Raw genomic sequence first — 17,195 nt, 5'->3', positions numbered from 1 at the left:
GAGCTGTCATCTGGGGAGAAGTGGGGGGGGTGGGGGGGGGCAGGAGGGGAAGGTGCAGACCCCCCCTCCTCCAAAGGCAGTGCGGACTCAACATGGAACGTTCAGTTCCTCAATCTTCTAATAGGTTAAGATACACGCACTTTGAATCTTATTGGAATAGATTTCTTTTGCTTAGCCAGAAACTGTGAATCAGCTCATTTCCTACGGTATGAAACTGTCTTACCAGTTTTCTCTTCGAAAATCAAAAATCCTCTCAGGGCTCGAAGGAATCCTGGAAGCAGGTAGGCTTTCCAAAGGCACGGGCAGGGTCATTTCTTCCCTGGCCCTTGACAATGGTGTCTGGACCTGGCTTGGTTTCTACCCGGGAAACTCACGCACCAAATACTCTACCTTCTCTGGGTGTAGGTTTTACTGCTGATTTTTTAAAGCTGACACGTGACCTCAGAGCACGCCGAGTCCCGAGCAGCGAGTACTCTGGGATTTCTAGTTCTGACTGTGACCTTGACCATAGGATTAAAGTCCTGAGAATCCTGGGCAAATGCCATGACCGTAGAACCGTGAGGCAGGATCCGCCTGTGGACGGGGGAGGGACGTCGTAGGAGAGCCTGAACACCGCACACGTGAAAAGCTGAGAAAATAAAACCTCAGAGTCAATCAGGAGACACGAATGTCCATCCATCGTTCGGGCAGACACGCACAGAGTTTGTATCATTGCCTCTAATTAATATGACTTTTGTACAATAAGCCAAAGTGCGAATTTGTTTTCATACTTTGTTGGTACGTTGGCATCTGTCATCAGCATTCGTGCCAACACTTTCACCGTTTCTGCTCATATAATGTTTAATTTGTATTGCTTTGCTTGACAGATAACCTCACTGGTAGCAATGTTTGTGTAGGATCTGTGGGTTTGGTATAACCATATTTACGTTACCCCGCTCGTTTCTCCCAATATTTCCATTTGTGGTATAATTGGCATTTCAAGACCCGTTGTGTAGACAAGGATCTTTTAAAGGCTAGGCGTCTAGCTTGTCTCACACAGCTGGAGCACGAACGTACTGGATTCAGATCTCATCCATTTTCCTCAGAGCCGACTGTCTACACCCCCTACATGGGCTTTTGTAGAAGCTCTTTATCAGACTGAGAACACTCCCCTTTAGTCGTAGTTTGTTGAGTGTTTTCTAGCATGAGAGCATTTTGGATTTTGTCAAGTGCTTTATCTGCATCTGTTGAGATGATTGTGTGATTTTTGTTTTTTATTCTGTTGCTGTGATGTATAACATTTCCAGATGTCAAACTGACTGAATTCCTGGGGTAACTCCCATTGATGGTGGTGTATAATTCTTAATAGATGTTCCTGGATTGAGTTTCCTAGTATTTCACGGAGGAGATTTGCATCCATATTCAAAACAGATATTGGTCTGTAGTTTTCTTGTGATGACTTGTGGTTTGGATATTAAGGTTGTATTGGCCTCAGAAACTAATTTGGGAAATGTTCTATTCTATTTTGGGGAGAGTTTGTGAATAATCGTTATTAATTCTTCTCTGAATGTTTAGTAGAACTCAGTGGTAAAGCCATCTGGGCCTCAGCTTTTCTATGTGGTTAGTTTTTCGGTTAAAAATTCAATTTCTAAACTTGTAATATTGCCTATTCAGATTTCTCCCTGAATCAACTTTGGTAGTTTGTATTTTCTAGGATTTCATCTAGTATATCTCATTTATTGGTATACAATTGTTCAAGGATTCCTTTATAATCCTTTTCGTTTCTGTAATATTGATGGTAATATCTCCACTTTCACCCCTTATTCTAGTATTTTGATTCTTCTTTCTTTTTTCTTGGTCCATATAGCTAAAAGTTTGTCCATTTTGCTGTTCTTTTTAAAGAACCAGATTTTGGTTCCATTGATTTTCTCTGTTGTTTTTCTCTTCTCTGCTTCATTAATTCCAGCTCTAATCTTCATTATTTTCTTCCTTCTGCTTTCTTTATGTCTTGATCTTTATTTGTATGTATATACACATATATATTTAAAATCATTAAAGAAATGTAAATGTTTAATTAGAAGATATTCACATACTATAAAAGAAAGAGGGAAAGAGGAACAAAAAGGATTTGAGACACGTAGAAAATGAAAAGTAACTTGGCAGACATAAAATCTAACTATACCAATAATAAAATTACATTTGCACGATTGAATAATCCAGTTAGAAGGTGAAGATTTTCAGACCGAGTAGAAAAAACAAGATCCAACTGTATTCCGTCTTCAAGAGACACACTTTAGATTCAGAGAAACGAATAGATTGAAAATAAAAGATGGGAAAAAATATACAAACAGCAAACACAAGGATGGAGTAGCTTTACTAATATCATAGAAAATAGAATTTAAAACTGAAAATGTTATTAGCAATAAAGAGGGACATTTTAAAAAGATGAATGTTTAATCCATCAGGAAGATATAGCAATTATAAATATATATGCACCTAAAAACAGAACACCAAAATACATGAAGCTATAACTAACAGTATTGAAAGGCAAAATAAACGATTCAACAGTAATAGTCAGAGGCTTCAGTATACCAGTTTCAACAGTGTATGGAAAAACCAGGCAGAACATCAGGAAGAGAACAGAAGACTTGAACAACACTGTAAGCCAAATAGATATGGCAACATTGGGGGACCCTCCGTGCAGTAACGGGAGACCTTTTCTTCATTTTCCAGCTTGAGTGTCAGAGGTTCTGACAGTTTCTCTGCACTCCTCCTTCCGTCTCTACTTGGATCGCATAAACTATTGATCTGTCTTCAAGTTTGCTAATTCTTTGTCGGTTGGAACCTCCCGTCAAGCCTCTCCAGTCAAATTCTTTTCCGTTATTATACTCATTCACCCTAATGCACTCATTTGCTTCCTTTTGTAGCTACTGTCTCGTTACTAACATCCTGTATTTGAAATGACGTCGTCATTGTACCTTTACTTCTTTAAGCAAGCTTTCCTCTAGTGTCTTGGACGTGTTTACAACGACTGTTCTGAAGTCCTTCTGCCTGATGTGACGTCTGGTCACCTCGCAGACACCTTCCGTGCCTGCTTTTCCCCAGGCGGCGCGGCGCACTGTCCTGTCTCCAGCAGCTCCGGGCGCAGGTCCTCACCCCACACCCCTGCCTGCGGTTTGTTGTTTATTGTTTAGTGACCGGCTGGGTCATTTTAGTGAAGTCTGGGCACCGCTCTCCCCGCAGTCCTGTTAAGCCTGAGGTTGATTTCTTCCTGTGACCACACCCGGCTGTTCAACTTCACTCATTTCCAGCGGATTGGTCTATCATTTTCAGCAAAGCTTTGTGGTGTAAATGGATCGGCAGAATATTCCAGTCAAATCTGGGTTCCTTTGAAAAACTTCTGACCACGGGAGAGCTCCTTCCAGCTGTTTTATTCTCAGGTTTTCTCCTGAAAATTAGCTGGCCAGCAGTTCAGCCTGTATTCATTTAATTTACGAAACTCTTTCTAATCGCCTTTCACCGAAACTTCCACTGTTTTTGAAGTGCCCGTGACCTTGAACTTCTCCACATTCTACTGCAAATGAAGTCACTTCCTGTGGAAATTGACCAGGAGCTGTAGGTTTTGTGGCCTGTCCCTCACCCCCTCGCCAGGTAAACTCTCTGAGCCGGGGCTCTGGCGCGGGGTGCAGGGACAATAACACACTTGTCTGTAAATGAACCTTGTGTTCTGATTCAAGCAGTGCCGATTAGGGTGGGAATGATACCTAGTCAGGGATATCTACTTATAAAAAAGACAGACGGATTGTTTAATCGGAGAAACCCTGGTTCGTAGATTTGGCCCAAGAACACGCAGGGCTGGTTTATAATGTCTCTACTTCCTTCTCCCGCCCTTGTATCCTTTCCTGTATGAAACCATGATAGAACACACATCTGAAAGACTATTAAAACACAGTTTAGCGCCAACCTTGTTTAAAAAAAGTTTGTTTTGTCATTTTTAGCCGTTCAGTTGTCTTCTTAAGGCCGTGGAGATACAAGCTGCATGGGTTAGTGTGCAGAGTTTTCTTGAGAGAAAACGAACAGACGTGTAAGTGACATTCTTCTGTCGTAAGGGTTGTGTTCGTCAGTGCAGGCTGCCTTACCAAATACCAGACGGCGGGGGGGCGGGATGGCGCTCCAACAACAGCAATTTATTTTCTCACAGTTCTGGAGGCTGGAAGTCCAAGATCTAAGTTCCAGAGGGTTGTGTCTGGTGAGCACTGTCCTCCTGGCTCGCTGACGGCTGTCTTCTCACTGTGTCCTCATATGGAACAGAGTTCTGGGGCCTCTTCTTCTAGGGCCCCCAGTCCTGTTGGATGAGGCCCACGCTTCTGACCTCACCTAAGCTTCTTTCCTTAGAGGTCCCATCTCCAAATATACCCACACTGGGGACTAGGGCTTTAACATGTAGGTTTTGGGGTCTATAGCAATAGTTATATGGAAATTATCTCTGGAAAAACAGCTTGCATGATAGGGGAGAACTACTGAATTAGAGACAGTGATGTCGCCGTTATGAATGATTTGCCATGGGTGGGTTTGTGGCAGGTTGATTCTCATGGTTAACAATAAAGGAGAACCAACTTCTTCAAAAGCTCTGTTGTAAATCAGACGTATACGTGTGGTCCTAAAACACCATCGACGCTGAGGAATGGTGGTGTTTGACCTGCTCCATCGTCACGGGGTCAAGAGCCTTCCGACCATGATAAGTGGTCTCCGAAAGAATCACTGCTAAGGACCCCACAAAACAGTAACTCCAGCACTGCTCTAAGAGCAAGTGTATTTCCTACAGGAGCTGCCTTTCGTGTTTTTATTAAATTAGAAATAGGGATTTCAGCGTTTTGAACTTCATTTCAGTAAACCTACCTAAGATACGGAGACGGGTTAGGCTGTGCCCACGTCTGTGAGCTGTGTTTCCCGCGGTGACTGCAGGTCGGTGCTGAGCAGGGCGGAGTGGGCGCCGCCTTCTCCCGGGCCTGGGGCATCGGACCCCAGGGGCCTCCTTCCAGCATCTCCTGTCCTCCTCCTGCAGGTCCAGTGCATTTGAGGTGCAGGCCCTGGATGGGGCGAGCTCGGGAAGCCTTTGGTTTTACACCGCGCAGGAGTGCACCGCCTGGCTGAGGGCCGTGTCTGCCAACATCAGCGACCTGACGCTGCAAAAAGTGAGCACGGAGACTTTCCACTGTCCCTGCTTTTGCTCTTTAATCCACGAAAAGAATTACGATGTTTTGTTACTTATGATGAATCCTGAAACAGTTGGTAATAACATTAAACAGAAGAACATGCACTTTTTTTTCAACGTAACAAAGCTTTGACTAAAAAAGTTAAAGATTAAGTCATCTAAAAGTTTCCTGGTGTAAGAGTGTAGACTGAATCAAACCTCTGGACACCTCCCCGCTGGTTCTGGCTCTCCCTCTTCCTTTCCACGCACCTACACGGAAGTATTTGTGTGCATGTAATTCTATATACACTCTATCCAAATGCATTGATGTAACGTGACATTTTTATTTGGGGAACCCAATTGGGTTAAATATGCAATTCTCCAAAACATTAAGGAAACTTATAAAGAGGCACCTCCGCCACAAACATCCCTTCTCAATGGCTCACCGCAGGCACCCAGGAAAGAAAAAGCGCTCTGTCTCTTTGAGTGATCTGTTTGATGATCAAGGTCAATATGAAACTTCAAAATGAAACAATAAAACTAGATGGGGTGAGAGTAAAACATGAATAAAGTACTCAGTTCCCTAAAGCAACCGCTGTATCCCGGCAGTAAGTTGATGGCCACAGCTGCGGGCAGCTCATGCAAGGACCAGCCCTTGGCCCGAGGAGGCCGTGGACCCGTTTCCTTGTTCTCAGTCCCTGCGGGTGACTTGCCCCTTTGTCCACGTTTGCACCCCAGGGCCTGCTGTGGCCCAGGGCAGCTGGTGGCAGGAGGACCCTGGGGGTCTGGATGCACACGGCGTATTCTCACACCTGCCTCGCTCCTGGAAACTACTAAACAGAGCTCGCCTGAGCACTTTGAAATATCAGGGAAGCAGCAATGTGAGATTTCTATTCCAAAGACCTCAGAGGCTCTCAGCTACAGAGGAAGTACTAGACCCTCTCTAAGACCTCAGTTTTCCAACTTGACATTTTGAATTCCAAAGGTATCTGGGTGGATAAAAGGAAAAGAAAAAACCAGGTGGTGGTAGCTTGATATTGGCAGAAATGCATGGTTCTAGATGAATCTCACACATTGCAGCTACTGGGCAGAGCAGAGGAAGGGAGACGCAGACGCTTTCGAGCTGGAACTGTGGATTCAAATCCACTTTCCAACTGGGTAGGCTTGACCTTGTTATTACTCTGGACCTTCATGTCCTCACTGGTTAAATTTTGCAGGATTGCTGGGAGAATCAAATGTGAACTGTGAAAACGGTAATTACCTAAGACCATGTAGTACAGAAATCATCTTCCCCAGTTATTTCAGACGTGGAAATTTAAGCGTCCGCTGCCCCAGAGCTTCACTTAGTAAAGAGCTGATGCTTGAAACAGTAGCGTCAATACGCTAGTCTTGGGTTTTCTGTTATGAGAGTCATTGCCAGACATCTGTACGTGCTCTGGTTTGGTTTTCAGGTAAGAAATGCCTCATAAAGGAAACGTTTCATGCAGGGACATTTCATGCAGCTAATTAAATCCAGTTGCCAGTTAGGTTGAAAAATTATGGCATCAGTACATTGTCATACTGACTCCTTGCTTCCCTCTCTCTGCAGATGAAGATGGCAAATAAATGCCGCTCTCCTTGTGACCAGGTAGGATTTGTGGGCTTTGTGCTGATTATACAATGTCCCCGAAGGGAGCCTCTTTCTGTTTTTGAGATTTGGTTTGGAAATTTTGACAGGAAAGCATTAGCACACATCGGACTGAAGTCGATCCTCACCCTCAGTGTTAACTCCAGGAAGCTACTCGTTTGTCCTGGAAATAGTGCAGGAGGAATCGTTCTGACCTTGAGTGTGCCGTGTTATCAGTGATCTATCAGCACTTACATTTTCTAAGGAATCGTGATCAAATGATAACCTAGATGTGACTGTTTAAGCTCAGAGGGTTTGACAGCTGAGACTCACCTGTGTAATCTGGAGCCCTCAGCATCCTGTGATTTTCTTAGCTCACGTCCTCGTTCAGGAAGTTTCATTCTGGGAGGCTTTGACTGGGCAGCTGCTGTTGCAGATGGGAAGGAAGCACCCCACCCCTGCGCCCCGTGCTGGCCCTTATCCACCTTGAGGCCGCGTGTTCTGGTGGTGGTAGCCCTGCGTCTTCAGGAGCCTCGGCTCATTCGTTCCGAGAGCAGAGGCCAACCTGTAATACGCCTGGTTTTCTAGTTCAAGGACTGCTCAGGTACTAGGTCTGTAAGTACTTAGCTGTGTATCAGGTAAATACACTTTGAAGTCACTACATTATTTTTCTGTTTCCTTTTTGATAAAGTCATAGTTCAAGCTTTAAGTGTGAACTTTTTAAGATGTATAGCTTCTTAGCTTTCTGGTTGTGTCTTTCATATAGGTCTGAGGCAGTATACCTTGTAGGCTCGAGTTAAGCAAACTAAAGGAATGTGTTCAGTTTGCTTTAAATAGCACTCAGAGACGCCCTTCACATAGAGCTGAGTGATAACATTTACGTTAAAATGGAAGGCATTCCGGAGAGTACCTGCCAATCAAATGTTTCTGCAAAAAGATAGGAAATTAGGACCCTGTTTTAAGTTAAACCCCTCTAGTCAACATTTCTAAATTAGATAAGGAACACTAAGAAAGGTTCTTCTAACTTTTATTTGTTGTAATGTTTTCCTAAATTTATGAACAGCTATTTTTGTTTACATAGCTAAATGAGGGTGGCTAGCTATTTAATGAGTAATGGTCCCATAAATGTCTTCAGATTACTGTAGGACTCATTTCATATTCTTACGCATAAAATACAGCTTTTCTGCTGGGCTTAGTGTTTCTAAGACAGAAGTTTCTCTTGGACTTTTCCCCTGAGGACACACCTCCCCCTAGTTCACACTTAAAGCCTGTCTTCTCTGGATTTATTTACCAAAGCTGGTGGGACAATAGACCAAATTGGTGTTTTTGTCTCCAAGAATAATTTGCCATTTGAAATTGGATTTCTGTTGGCACAAGCAAAACTAGCAAAGTGTCCCCGGGGGATCCTTTTTGTCGTGAATCAGAGACTCTTCCAAGACTGCTACCAAAAGTCGGCCTCTGTACACGGGCACCGAATTGAATCTCAGAGACAGAGTTTGGGTAAAGTAGGAAAGAAGAGCTTTATTGCTTTGCCTGGCAAAGCGGGCCACAGCGGGCTAATGCCCTCAAAACAGTGTGTCCTGACCTGGAGGCGGTAGTGCGGAGTCTTATGGTCAAGAGGCAGGGCTGCTGGAAAGGATCAGGGTGCCTGCAGGGCTTGCATTCCTTCAATCCAGAGATCATCTGGCTTCAGGTGATGGTGGGTGAACTGTGACCTTCTCTCTGGAATGAGGAATGCTTCATCAAGAAATTAACATCTTCCATTTGTTGGGGGTTTTAGTTCTGCAGAAGAACTCAAAGACATTGTTATGTGTATCCCTTGAGGGGAACCAGGGCCCTGCCCCAAGGCTGCACTATTGTTTCCTGACAGCTCCTCCCTTGTCTTTGCATCCCCTCCCTTCCCTGATTAGCAGCTGTTTGAACCTGCCCTTTGGATCCCAGGGCTGGTCTTGGAGGCTGAATGCAGCCTATTTCCTACAAACAGGAAACGGGGAGCACAGAAAGGCTTCCAGGCCCCGGAGCCCCACGGGCCCTGCTCCGTTTCAGGAGCACAGGAGAGAGTGCCCTGCAGGTGGAGCCCTTCCTTCAGTGTCTCCACGTCCTGTCACAGAGGGGAGTCGTCCTGTCCCCGACTTCCCAAACACATCATGCATGGTCAGTGGTTTGGGAACAGTTACGTGTAGGCACACGTGAATGCCCATTGCCCTGAGACCTGAGCAGCTCTCACAGGACCTGAACTTGACGCATTTGGAGCGCACTCTGCATTTCTGCGGCTGTACCTGACTGCCCGGCTGGCTGGGAAGAGCACCAGTCTGGAAACCGAAGCGTGTTTTGTTTTGTTTAGAAATTTAAACTCCTCTTTCCCACTGACTCACAAGAGAGAATCAAGAAGTAAGGTTCAGGGGAAGTTAAAACTATCTGAGGAGCAAAACTCCCAACACAGAGGACATGGAATGAATCATGGTTCAAAGGCAGTGGAGTGATTTCGCTTTGGTTTTATCTTAGTGAAATTTTGTCGTATATGAAGCCACGTTTGTGTGATGTCAGTCTTGGTGGCCTTAGGTGAATCAAACCTGGATTCTAATCCCACCTAATCCCTTCTCTGGTGGTGCAGGTGGGACACATTAACACATGAGCCCTAGGTTCTTAATCTATAAGAGAAGAAAGTTGCAAAGGGTAATCTAAAGTCTTTTTTTAACTTTAAAATTTCTATGTAACTTTGAATTTACTTAAGGGCTTGAATTTGTTTATCTGGAAAGAAACATCAGAGACAGGCCTCACTATGTGAGGTTGTAAAAGAACTAACCCCTGCCCCAATTTGCCCAGATTTCAGTAGAGGATGCTTTCACATTTTCTCCAAAAACTAAACATTTTGTGTGCATTATAGGAGTTTAGATTTATGGTGTTGGGCCCTATTTAAAAACAGGAAGGGGCTTCCCTGGTGGCGCAGTGGTTGAGAGTCCGCCTGCTGATGCGGGGGACACGGGTTCGTGCCCCGGTCTGGGAAGATCCCACATGCCGCGGAGCGGCTGGGCCCGTGAGCCATGGCTGCTGAGCCTGCGCGTCCAGAGCCTGTGCTCTGCAAGGGGAGAGGCCACAACAGTGAGAGGCCCAAGTACCGCAAAAAAAATTTTAAAAAATAAAAACAGGAAGGATTTTTTTCTCATTTTGAACAATTAATTATTGATTTTGGTATGTAGCAAAAAATAATATTGGATAAATAAGACAAAAATAAAGATATTGACAACCACTGAAATTGACAAAACCCAAAGAAAACAGAATTAGAAGGATAATACAAAAGGCATAAGTATAGATTTTTAGACTCTTATATCTGATAAGTAAAATGACTGTGTAATTTGTCATCCAAACTGGGACACTTCTGTCTGGGATGGAGACTGACCTAAAAGTAACACTAAGACAACAGGAGTAACTTTAGAATCATCCCAGGAAAACCAGGACATGTGTTCACCCTGCGAAAACAGCGAGAATCTATTTTCCAAAATAAATTTCTTCCCGAAAACCTGAATTGAAGGAAATATGGGTACCTTAATCACCAAATCCAAAAGAGGCTTAAATAATTCAAGTTATTCTAGCTTTTTCTGTGAAAAGGAACAGAGCAGTTGTACAATTGTTATCTGATGGACAAGTAGGTGTTCATAAAATTATAATATACATTTCTTGGATTATGTAATAAGCCATAGAAAATTCATAACGTAAAATTTAAAAAAGATTCATAAAGCAGCCAATGTTTCCAGTAATAGCTAAGCGATAACTTATTTCTTTGCTAATTAATATAGGCAGAATTAAATTACATATGGAATTTCATTAACTTCACATCCGATTTATAGACGTTTCAGGTTATTCACAATATGTATGTTTCCATCTTGGCCAGAAAAGGAGTCCCAGTTCGCTTCTCAGTAGGTAACTCCTGTTGGATGCTGTGCCCGGCACTGCATTAAGCAGACGTGGGAAGGAGAAGCAGCAAAATAAGACACTGCCCCAGCCCTGGAGGAGGAAGACGGCAGGACCGAGGGGCAGGGGGGCTCCACAACCAGTGTCTGTGTCTCCAGAGAAACAGGGCAACGCTCAGCTGAGTGAGAATCAGATGGAAAATCTCTCCCTTGACAAATTGTCCTCACAAAAGAACGCTTGCTGCTGCTATGCTAGGAAAAGAATCCCAGCTTGTCCATTTCAGCCTGGAAGTTTACACTTTCAGCTTTCTACCCACCCTTGACCAGTCTATAATGTGAATCTAATCTACCCATCCGTCCATCGTATCTATCTACCTCTCTACCTACCTATCATCTAGCTAGCTACCTATCTATCATCTAGCTAGCTAGCTAGCTACCTATCATCTATCTGTCTATACCTATCTGTCATCTATCATCTAACTATAATCTATCATCTAGCTAGCTAGCTATCTACCTATCATCTGTCTATCTATACCTATCTGTCATATATCTATCATCTATCATCTATCTATCATCTAGCTAGATAGCTAGCTACCTATCATCTGTCTATCTATACCTATCTGTCATCTATCATCTATCATCTATCTATCATCTAGCTAGATAGCTAGCTACCTATCATCTATATCTATCATCTAACTATCATCTATCTATCTTATCGTTATCTATCATCTATCTATCATCTATCTATATTTCCATGTCTGTGCATATTACAGCCCTGTCTTAAATTAAGCTCCTATGTATCAGGTTCCAGTACATCATTCATCCCTTGTGGAATCTACATTGCATCTATGACTAAGTATGTCATGAAGAGAAAGAGGATCATGGGAGACTTGTCAGCATTTGAATATATGATGAAAAAATAAAGGAAAACCCAGCAGAGTTTGTCCTCCCCACAGCCCCCTTTGAGACCCAAAGCTGAAGCTCGGTCTCTTCGGAGTTCTTGGCAGAGAAAATAACGTGTTTACAGGTTTTAGGGACCCTCACGCCGTACTGCTGGAGACCCGCTGAGGGCTGTTTTCTTCCCATTACTTAGTTTCTCATCCGAATGGCAATTACTTTCTATTCGCACCGGCCCTCACTAGCTCAGTAGCTTGAAGGTATCTTGGTAAGATTCCTGGCAATAAATATAGTATCAAAGCAGATAGTTGGCTTGCGGCTGACTTTAAAATGCGCAATAATTTAGAATTGAAACGATTCCCGTGCTCTCTAGAGATGCTGCTTCCACACTTCGAGGGTGATCAGTAAGACAAAAGGCTCCCGGTCCGCCCACCTGGCGGATACAGTACGCAGGTCCTCCCTGCTGTGACTATTTAACTTCCCATAAAGTCACAGGTAGTGATACATGAAGAGCCACACATGGGTTCTTTCAAGAAATTTTGGGGGACGAGCCCTCGCTGCCAATCCTGCGGGTGCGGAGTAGATACAGGTAAAGACATAGGTAGATACAGGCAAAGACACAGGTGTCATCCTCAGAGAGCATGTGGTCTAACGCAGACCCAGCGGGAAGCAGTGTGAGAGCCCCAGAAAAGACAGCCCCGATCCTGCTTACAGGTGCCGAGAGGATCTGACATCATGTGATGCTGAGTATCGCCGTGCAAACGGCTGTGCCTGCCCTCAAAACAGGCGAGGGCAGTGGCATCCGTCCACTTCTGAAGATAAGGGCGTGGAACGCAGAGCCCTTGACGGGCCTGATGTGGCCTGACGTCCAGAGCTCCTGCCCCCAGAGCTGCTTTCACTGAGTGTCACCTGTGGTCCCCACCCCACTACTGAGAAGGCAGCCCTCTCAGAAATAGGATAACGGGGTGAATATTGTCCAGAAACACAGGATGTCTCATGAGCGCTGATAAACGTACACTAAGAAAAAAATATACCCATGCTGCTAACCATGCCGTTTGAGACCTACAGTGATGACTGGTTTGTAAAACGTTACCAAACACCCACTGCCCCTGGGTGATGCTCAGCAAGGTGGTCTTGTACCAACTTAAGGTAACTAGGACGGCCTCCTAATGCCACACGTCCCGTCTGCGTGGAACAGAGGCTGATCTCTGAACAAATCCCTGTTTCTCACTGTGTAAAACTCAATCCAGTTGCAATTCATTGATTTTAGTAACCGAGCTTAAAATGGATCTTGTCTTCTATAAATATACAAATCACTGTGCTCGTGCAGTAGTGAGTGTGGAATTCAAACCACCCGTTGAATCTGTGTTAATTGTAGAACATCAAGGAGCTGCTGAACTAGCTAGAGAAAATGAAATGTTTCTTCCCCCAAATATGCAGAGAACTCTTAAGACTCAGCAGTAAGAAAACAAATAACCCGACTAAAATGAAGCTCGTTTCAATCATGGAAATTGAGCACGTCTTAGATTTACAGCAGTATTAATGCTCCTGTTATAATGAACAAAAGTGTATCTGTGTGAGCCTACCAGACAAAAAGGAGGAAAGTCAGTCAGACATTATTAAGTAACGTGTGTAATCTGTTTCAAATCCACAGGCTATTCAAGCACTCAGTCCTCTTTGTGTTGTTTCCACAGAGTTCTGATTCCATCCGAGCAGTGTGTTACTTGCCTCCTGCCTGCTAGTACTTTGGGAGGGAGTTTTCTGTGGTACAGCGTTAAATTCTCGAAATTACCATGTGAGGGAATCCTAGTCCCATTTTATGACAAGAAAACGGACCCAGAAACGTTAAATGAGTCCAAGGACACATGAAATAAGGTTGTCTTGTATACTAATAATAAAACTCTCTGTTATAACATTAAAACTGTGTCACACTGATGTGACCCTAAGCCTTCACAAGACAATAGCTAAACCGAGAGGGAAGAGACAAGTCCATGAGCCCGTGGAATATTTGGGTCACCTTACGAAGCTCTGTATCTAGGGCACTGATGCACTAGACAACTTCCGTTCAACACCTGGACTGGTTAGCTGTGGCTACCACTCTCTGTAGAATGATACTCTTTAATTTTCTCTTTTCCATCACCAGGAACACTGTGAAAATAGGATTTTTGTAAAATTTTACCTGGCATCCTGACCTGGGAAGTCTTTCACCAGGCGTGAGTGAAAGCTGTCAGCGATTTAGCAAGTAAAAATGGAAAGGAAATGACCTACCTTGAGCCCCCCGCGGCTCGAGTCACTTCACGCGGCTGCAGTGAGGGCGCTTCCCGAGGGCTGCGGTCCCCAGACCTGGAGGGCAGCCCCCTTCAGACAGCGCAGAGGACCGTTCATCCCCTAAAGCCCTGGGCCTGTCTATGATCGTTTACTACTAAGTTTGTTTCCATGTGCAAAGTACGTGTCACATTACAATTTTAGCTGAGACGACACGGGGATTTGACTTTAGTACTAGTTTAAATTCAGGCACTCAATTTTTAAATTGTATTACTATTTCTGTTAACTTTTTAAACATTTGCTGATATGTTATAGTTTGCATTCTGTGTCACTAGACAGTCAGTGCCAGCTGTGGGAATCTAATACTGTTGTATTGTTTTCACTGTTGTTAGGAAGTTGAGCTGTAAAGAAGCAATCATTCCTCCCACGTGCATTAACGATATATTTACTACAAAAATGGAAAATACAATAGTCGCCTTTGCAACCTCATAGACAGATTACAAATACTAACCCCTGATAGGACGTAATTAAATACCGTGGTTGTAAAAATCTACGTATGGGAGGCACAAGTGTGAGGCAGCTGAGACGTCCAGCATTGGCCCAAACTAAGAGAACTGAGAAGCTCAAATTTCGAGCCCGGCCCAGTGCAGAAGCCTGGACGTTTGACCCCAGATATTACACATCTTTGTGGCGTCCACTTGATCGGAGGTTGGACATGGCTGAGGGCTCCCCCGTCCCTGTCTGCGGCCCGTGGTGTGTTGCCTGCTCTCTCCGCCCCGGTAGCCCTGTGCTTCTCCTAAGGCCTGGTTGTTAATTCTGAAGGTTTTGCTCCGCAGGTCGTCCACGTGGGGTGGGTCAGCGAGAGACTGGGAGGGGCCAGCTCCTCGCAAACCTTCAGTTCCAAGTTCCTGGCCCTGAAGGGCTCGTCCTTCTACGTCTTCACCTCTCCTCCGGTAAGCAGGCCTCCGGGGTTCTGGGAGGGATGCCGACGAGGCCATTCTTGTAAGAGAAGCAAGGATCTGATCTAGCGCTTGGAAGAGGCCAGAGAGGGTGCACGACCAGCGGCCGTCCTCCTCCGCCCCTACGTACGCAGATGGAAAGGGCGCCTGTGTGGACCCGCTGGCTTTTCTTACTCTAAATCTGTAAATCAACCAGTCCATGGTTTTCCTTCCATCGAACAGCCGTTAAGACATTAGAGTGTTTTCCTGCTTAAAATAGCTGGCTGGGACGTGGGGATGTAAAGGCTAAGATGTCTTAGAGAATCACGTGTATAGCTGAAGAATCCAGAAAACAAACAAAACAGAAGAAAACCCTTCTGTTAAGACATTTCTAATTTAACGGTCAAATAATGAAACTTAAAAAGCTATTTTTCCCTCATATCTTCCAAGTTTTATAAAAATAAACAGCCTGATGTAGTAGGGCCCGTGATAGAAATTTAACGGTGAATGCTACAGTTTACAATTTATTTTCGAATTCCTACCAGTGCCATTTTCCCAAAACTGACCAAATATAATGTGTGTGCCCTGCCTCCAAGTTTGTCGATTAAAGCAATTTCACCTTCTGTGAGTCCAAACATCAGAGCTGCAAAAACCAGCAGAACCTGATAGCTTCAGGCCTCTAAACAGTTAGATGCCGTTTACCGACAGTGCTGTTACTTTTCTGCCATTACAAATAAATAAAGGGATTCCCTTCCTGTTAAGGCTGGATGCTGTGCCATTGTCTGCACACAGCACATTTTGTTCATCCACGCATCCGTCAGTGGACACTGTGACTGTGTCGTGTCCTGTCTGCTACGAACGGTGCTGTGATGAACATGTAGGTGCAGGGGTCTTGAGGCTCACATTTCATTTCCTTTGGGTAAATATGCAGAAGTGGGATTGCTGGATCATACGGCAGTTCTGTGTTTAATCTCTCTGAGGAACTTCCATACCATCTCCACAATGGCTGCACCATTTTACATTCTCACCAACAGTGCGAGAGGGTCCCTTTGCTCACACCCTCACAGCACGTGTCCTCTCTGACTTCGGAGGGATGGATGCGTTTATGGCAAACACGGGGGTGATACTTTCTGGGGTGTTTTCTCATCTTCAGATTCATCAGGTTGTATACATTAAATTTGTATAGCTTTCTGAACGTCAGTCATACCTCAATAAATGGTTTAAGAAAAGATTGACAGAGACCTTGCGCACAGGGTAGAATTCCTCCGTAGCCTCCCTCCAGGTTTCTGAGGGCTGACCCCGTACAGAACTGTGGTCTGTTTGCTGAAACTGAAGGATTACCAGTGACACAACACTGGGAACTAAAGCACGGATGCCACCAGACCTTACCATTCTTCCCACGGACTTCTTTTCTCTCCCCAGGACCCAGGCCAGTATTGTACCAGGGACTCGAGCTTTTCATAAACCAAGGTTGTGAATTTACTGATGCTGGAGGGTTATCTACAGATTTGCATAATAATTGAGTTCTTCTCAAATGCAGTAATGTTATTTAGCATTTGTTGCTAAAGTAACTTTCTATGGTTTTGTCTAACAAAGTAAACATAAGAATAACCACAGATAACCCCGATGGCCTCAATTCTGGCTACAGCAGTGAGGGACGTGGAAGGCGGCTGGGGCGTGAGTGGTGGATCAGGGAGGGGCATCGAGAATCAGTACCGGGAGGCTCCAAGCAGAGGGACCTCCCGCTGGCCTGTGACAGTTGGGAGAGGAGGAAAGGGTCACCCTACCTGCACCCGATGTACCTGGAAGGAGGGTTCCCCCCTGCGGAACTGGGGGAGGAAGTGACTGATGTCCCAGGTCACACGCCTGAGAGCTCTCCTAATTTTTCTTTTCTTGTTAATTAATATTCTCAGGGTATAAGTTTTCCCTACATAGTACAACATTCTAAATTATGAGAAATGCTTTAAATATTTAATCAGATTTCTATACCCGTTATAGTGAAAGATGATTTCATCCACTTCCCATGGCCGTTTCAATTTCATGGACAGAAATTCTAATCTGGGGGCCTCAGGGGATCTCCACAAGCACCATATGGATAATGTCATCTGTATTAACACCAGGCTTGGCTTGTTTACTTTAAAATCCCAGGGCCCATCTTCTTGCATCGATCCGTGTCACCAGCAGCATATATCATGCGAATGAATTGCTGGCCTCAGCTGCTCGGGTTTGCCCGGAGCAGGCCTTCTGCTGCTGTAAATAGCGTTCTTAGAAGTTTGAAATCTCCTCAGCTTTCTGCTCCGGCCTGGCCGAGGGCTGAGTCCTCCCCATGTGCCCCCGTCGCGGCCGGGGTCCCTCCCCGCCCGGTTTCCCCGGCACTGGTGAGCAGCTTTCACAATCTCCTCCTC

General features: G+C 44.7%; 1 protein-coding gene across 1 annotated transcript in view; it reads left to right on the top strand.

Moving 5' to 3' along the window:
* The window catches only part of SNTG2 (syntrophin gamma 2), a gene marked incomplete at its 5' end in the record, with an annotated part of 196,702 nt that overhangs the window by 139,440 nt on the left and 40,067 nt on the right, over positions 1–17,195 (top strand). Inside the window, 3 exons of the mRNA XM_024756919.1 lie at positions 5,045–5,174; positions 6,762–6,800; positions 14,689–14,805. Coding sequence (XP_024612687.1) covers positions 5,045–5,174; positions 6,762–6,800; positions 14,689–14,805 — 286 coding nt within the window. The remainder of the gene's footprint in view (positions 1–5,044; positions 5,175–6,761; positions 6,801–14,688; positions 14,806–17,195) is intronic.

The sequence above is a fragment of the Neophocaena asiaeorientalis genome, unplaced genomic scaffold (assembly GCF_003031525.2).
Source record: "Neophocaena asiaeorientalis asiaeorientalis breed wild unplaced genomic scaffold, Neophocaena_asiaeorientalis_V1.1 scaffold703, whole genome shotgun sequence".
Taxonomy (NCBI): domain Eukaryota; kingdom Metazoa; phylum Chordata; class Mammalia; order Artiodactyla; family Phocoenidae; genus Neophocaena; species Neophocaena asiaeorientalis.
Note: the sequence above shows the minus strand (reverse complement) of the source record. Positions and strands in the feature narration are given on the sequence as shown.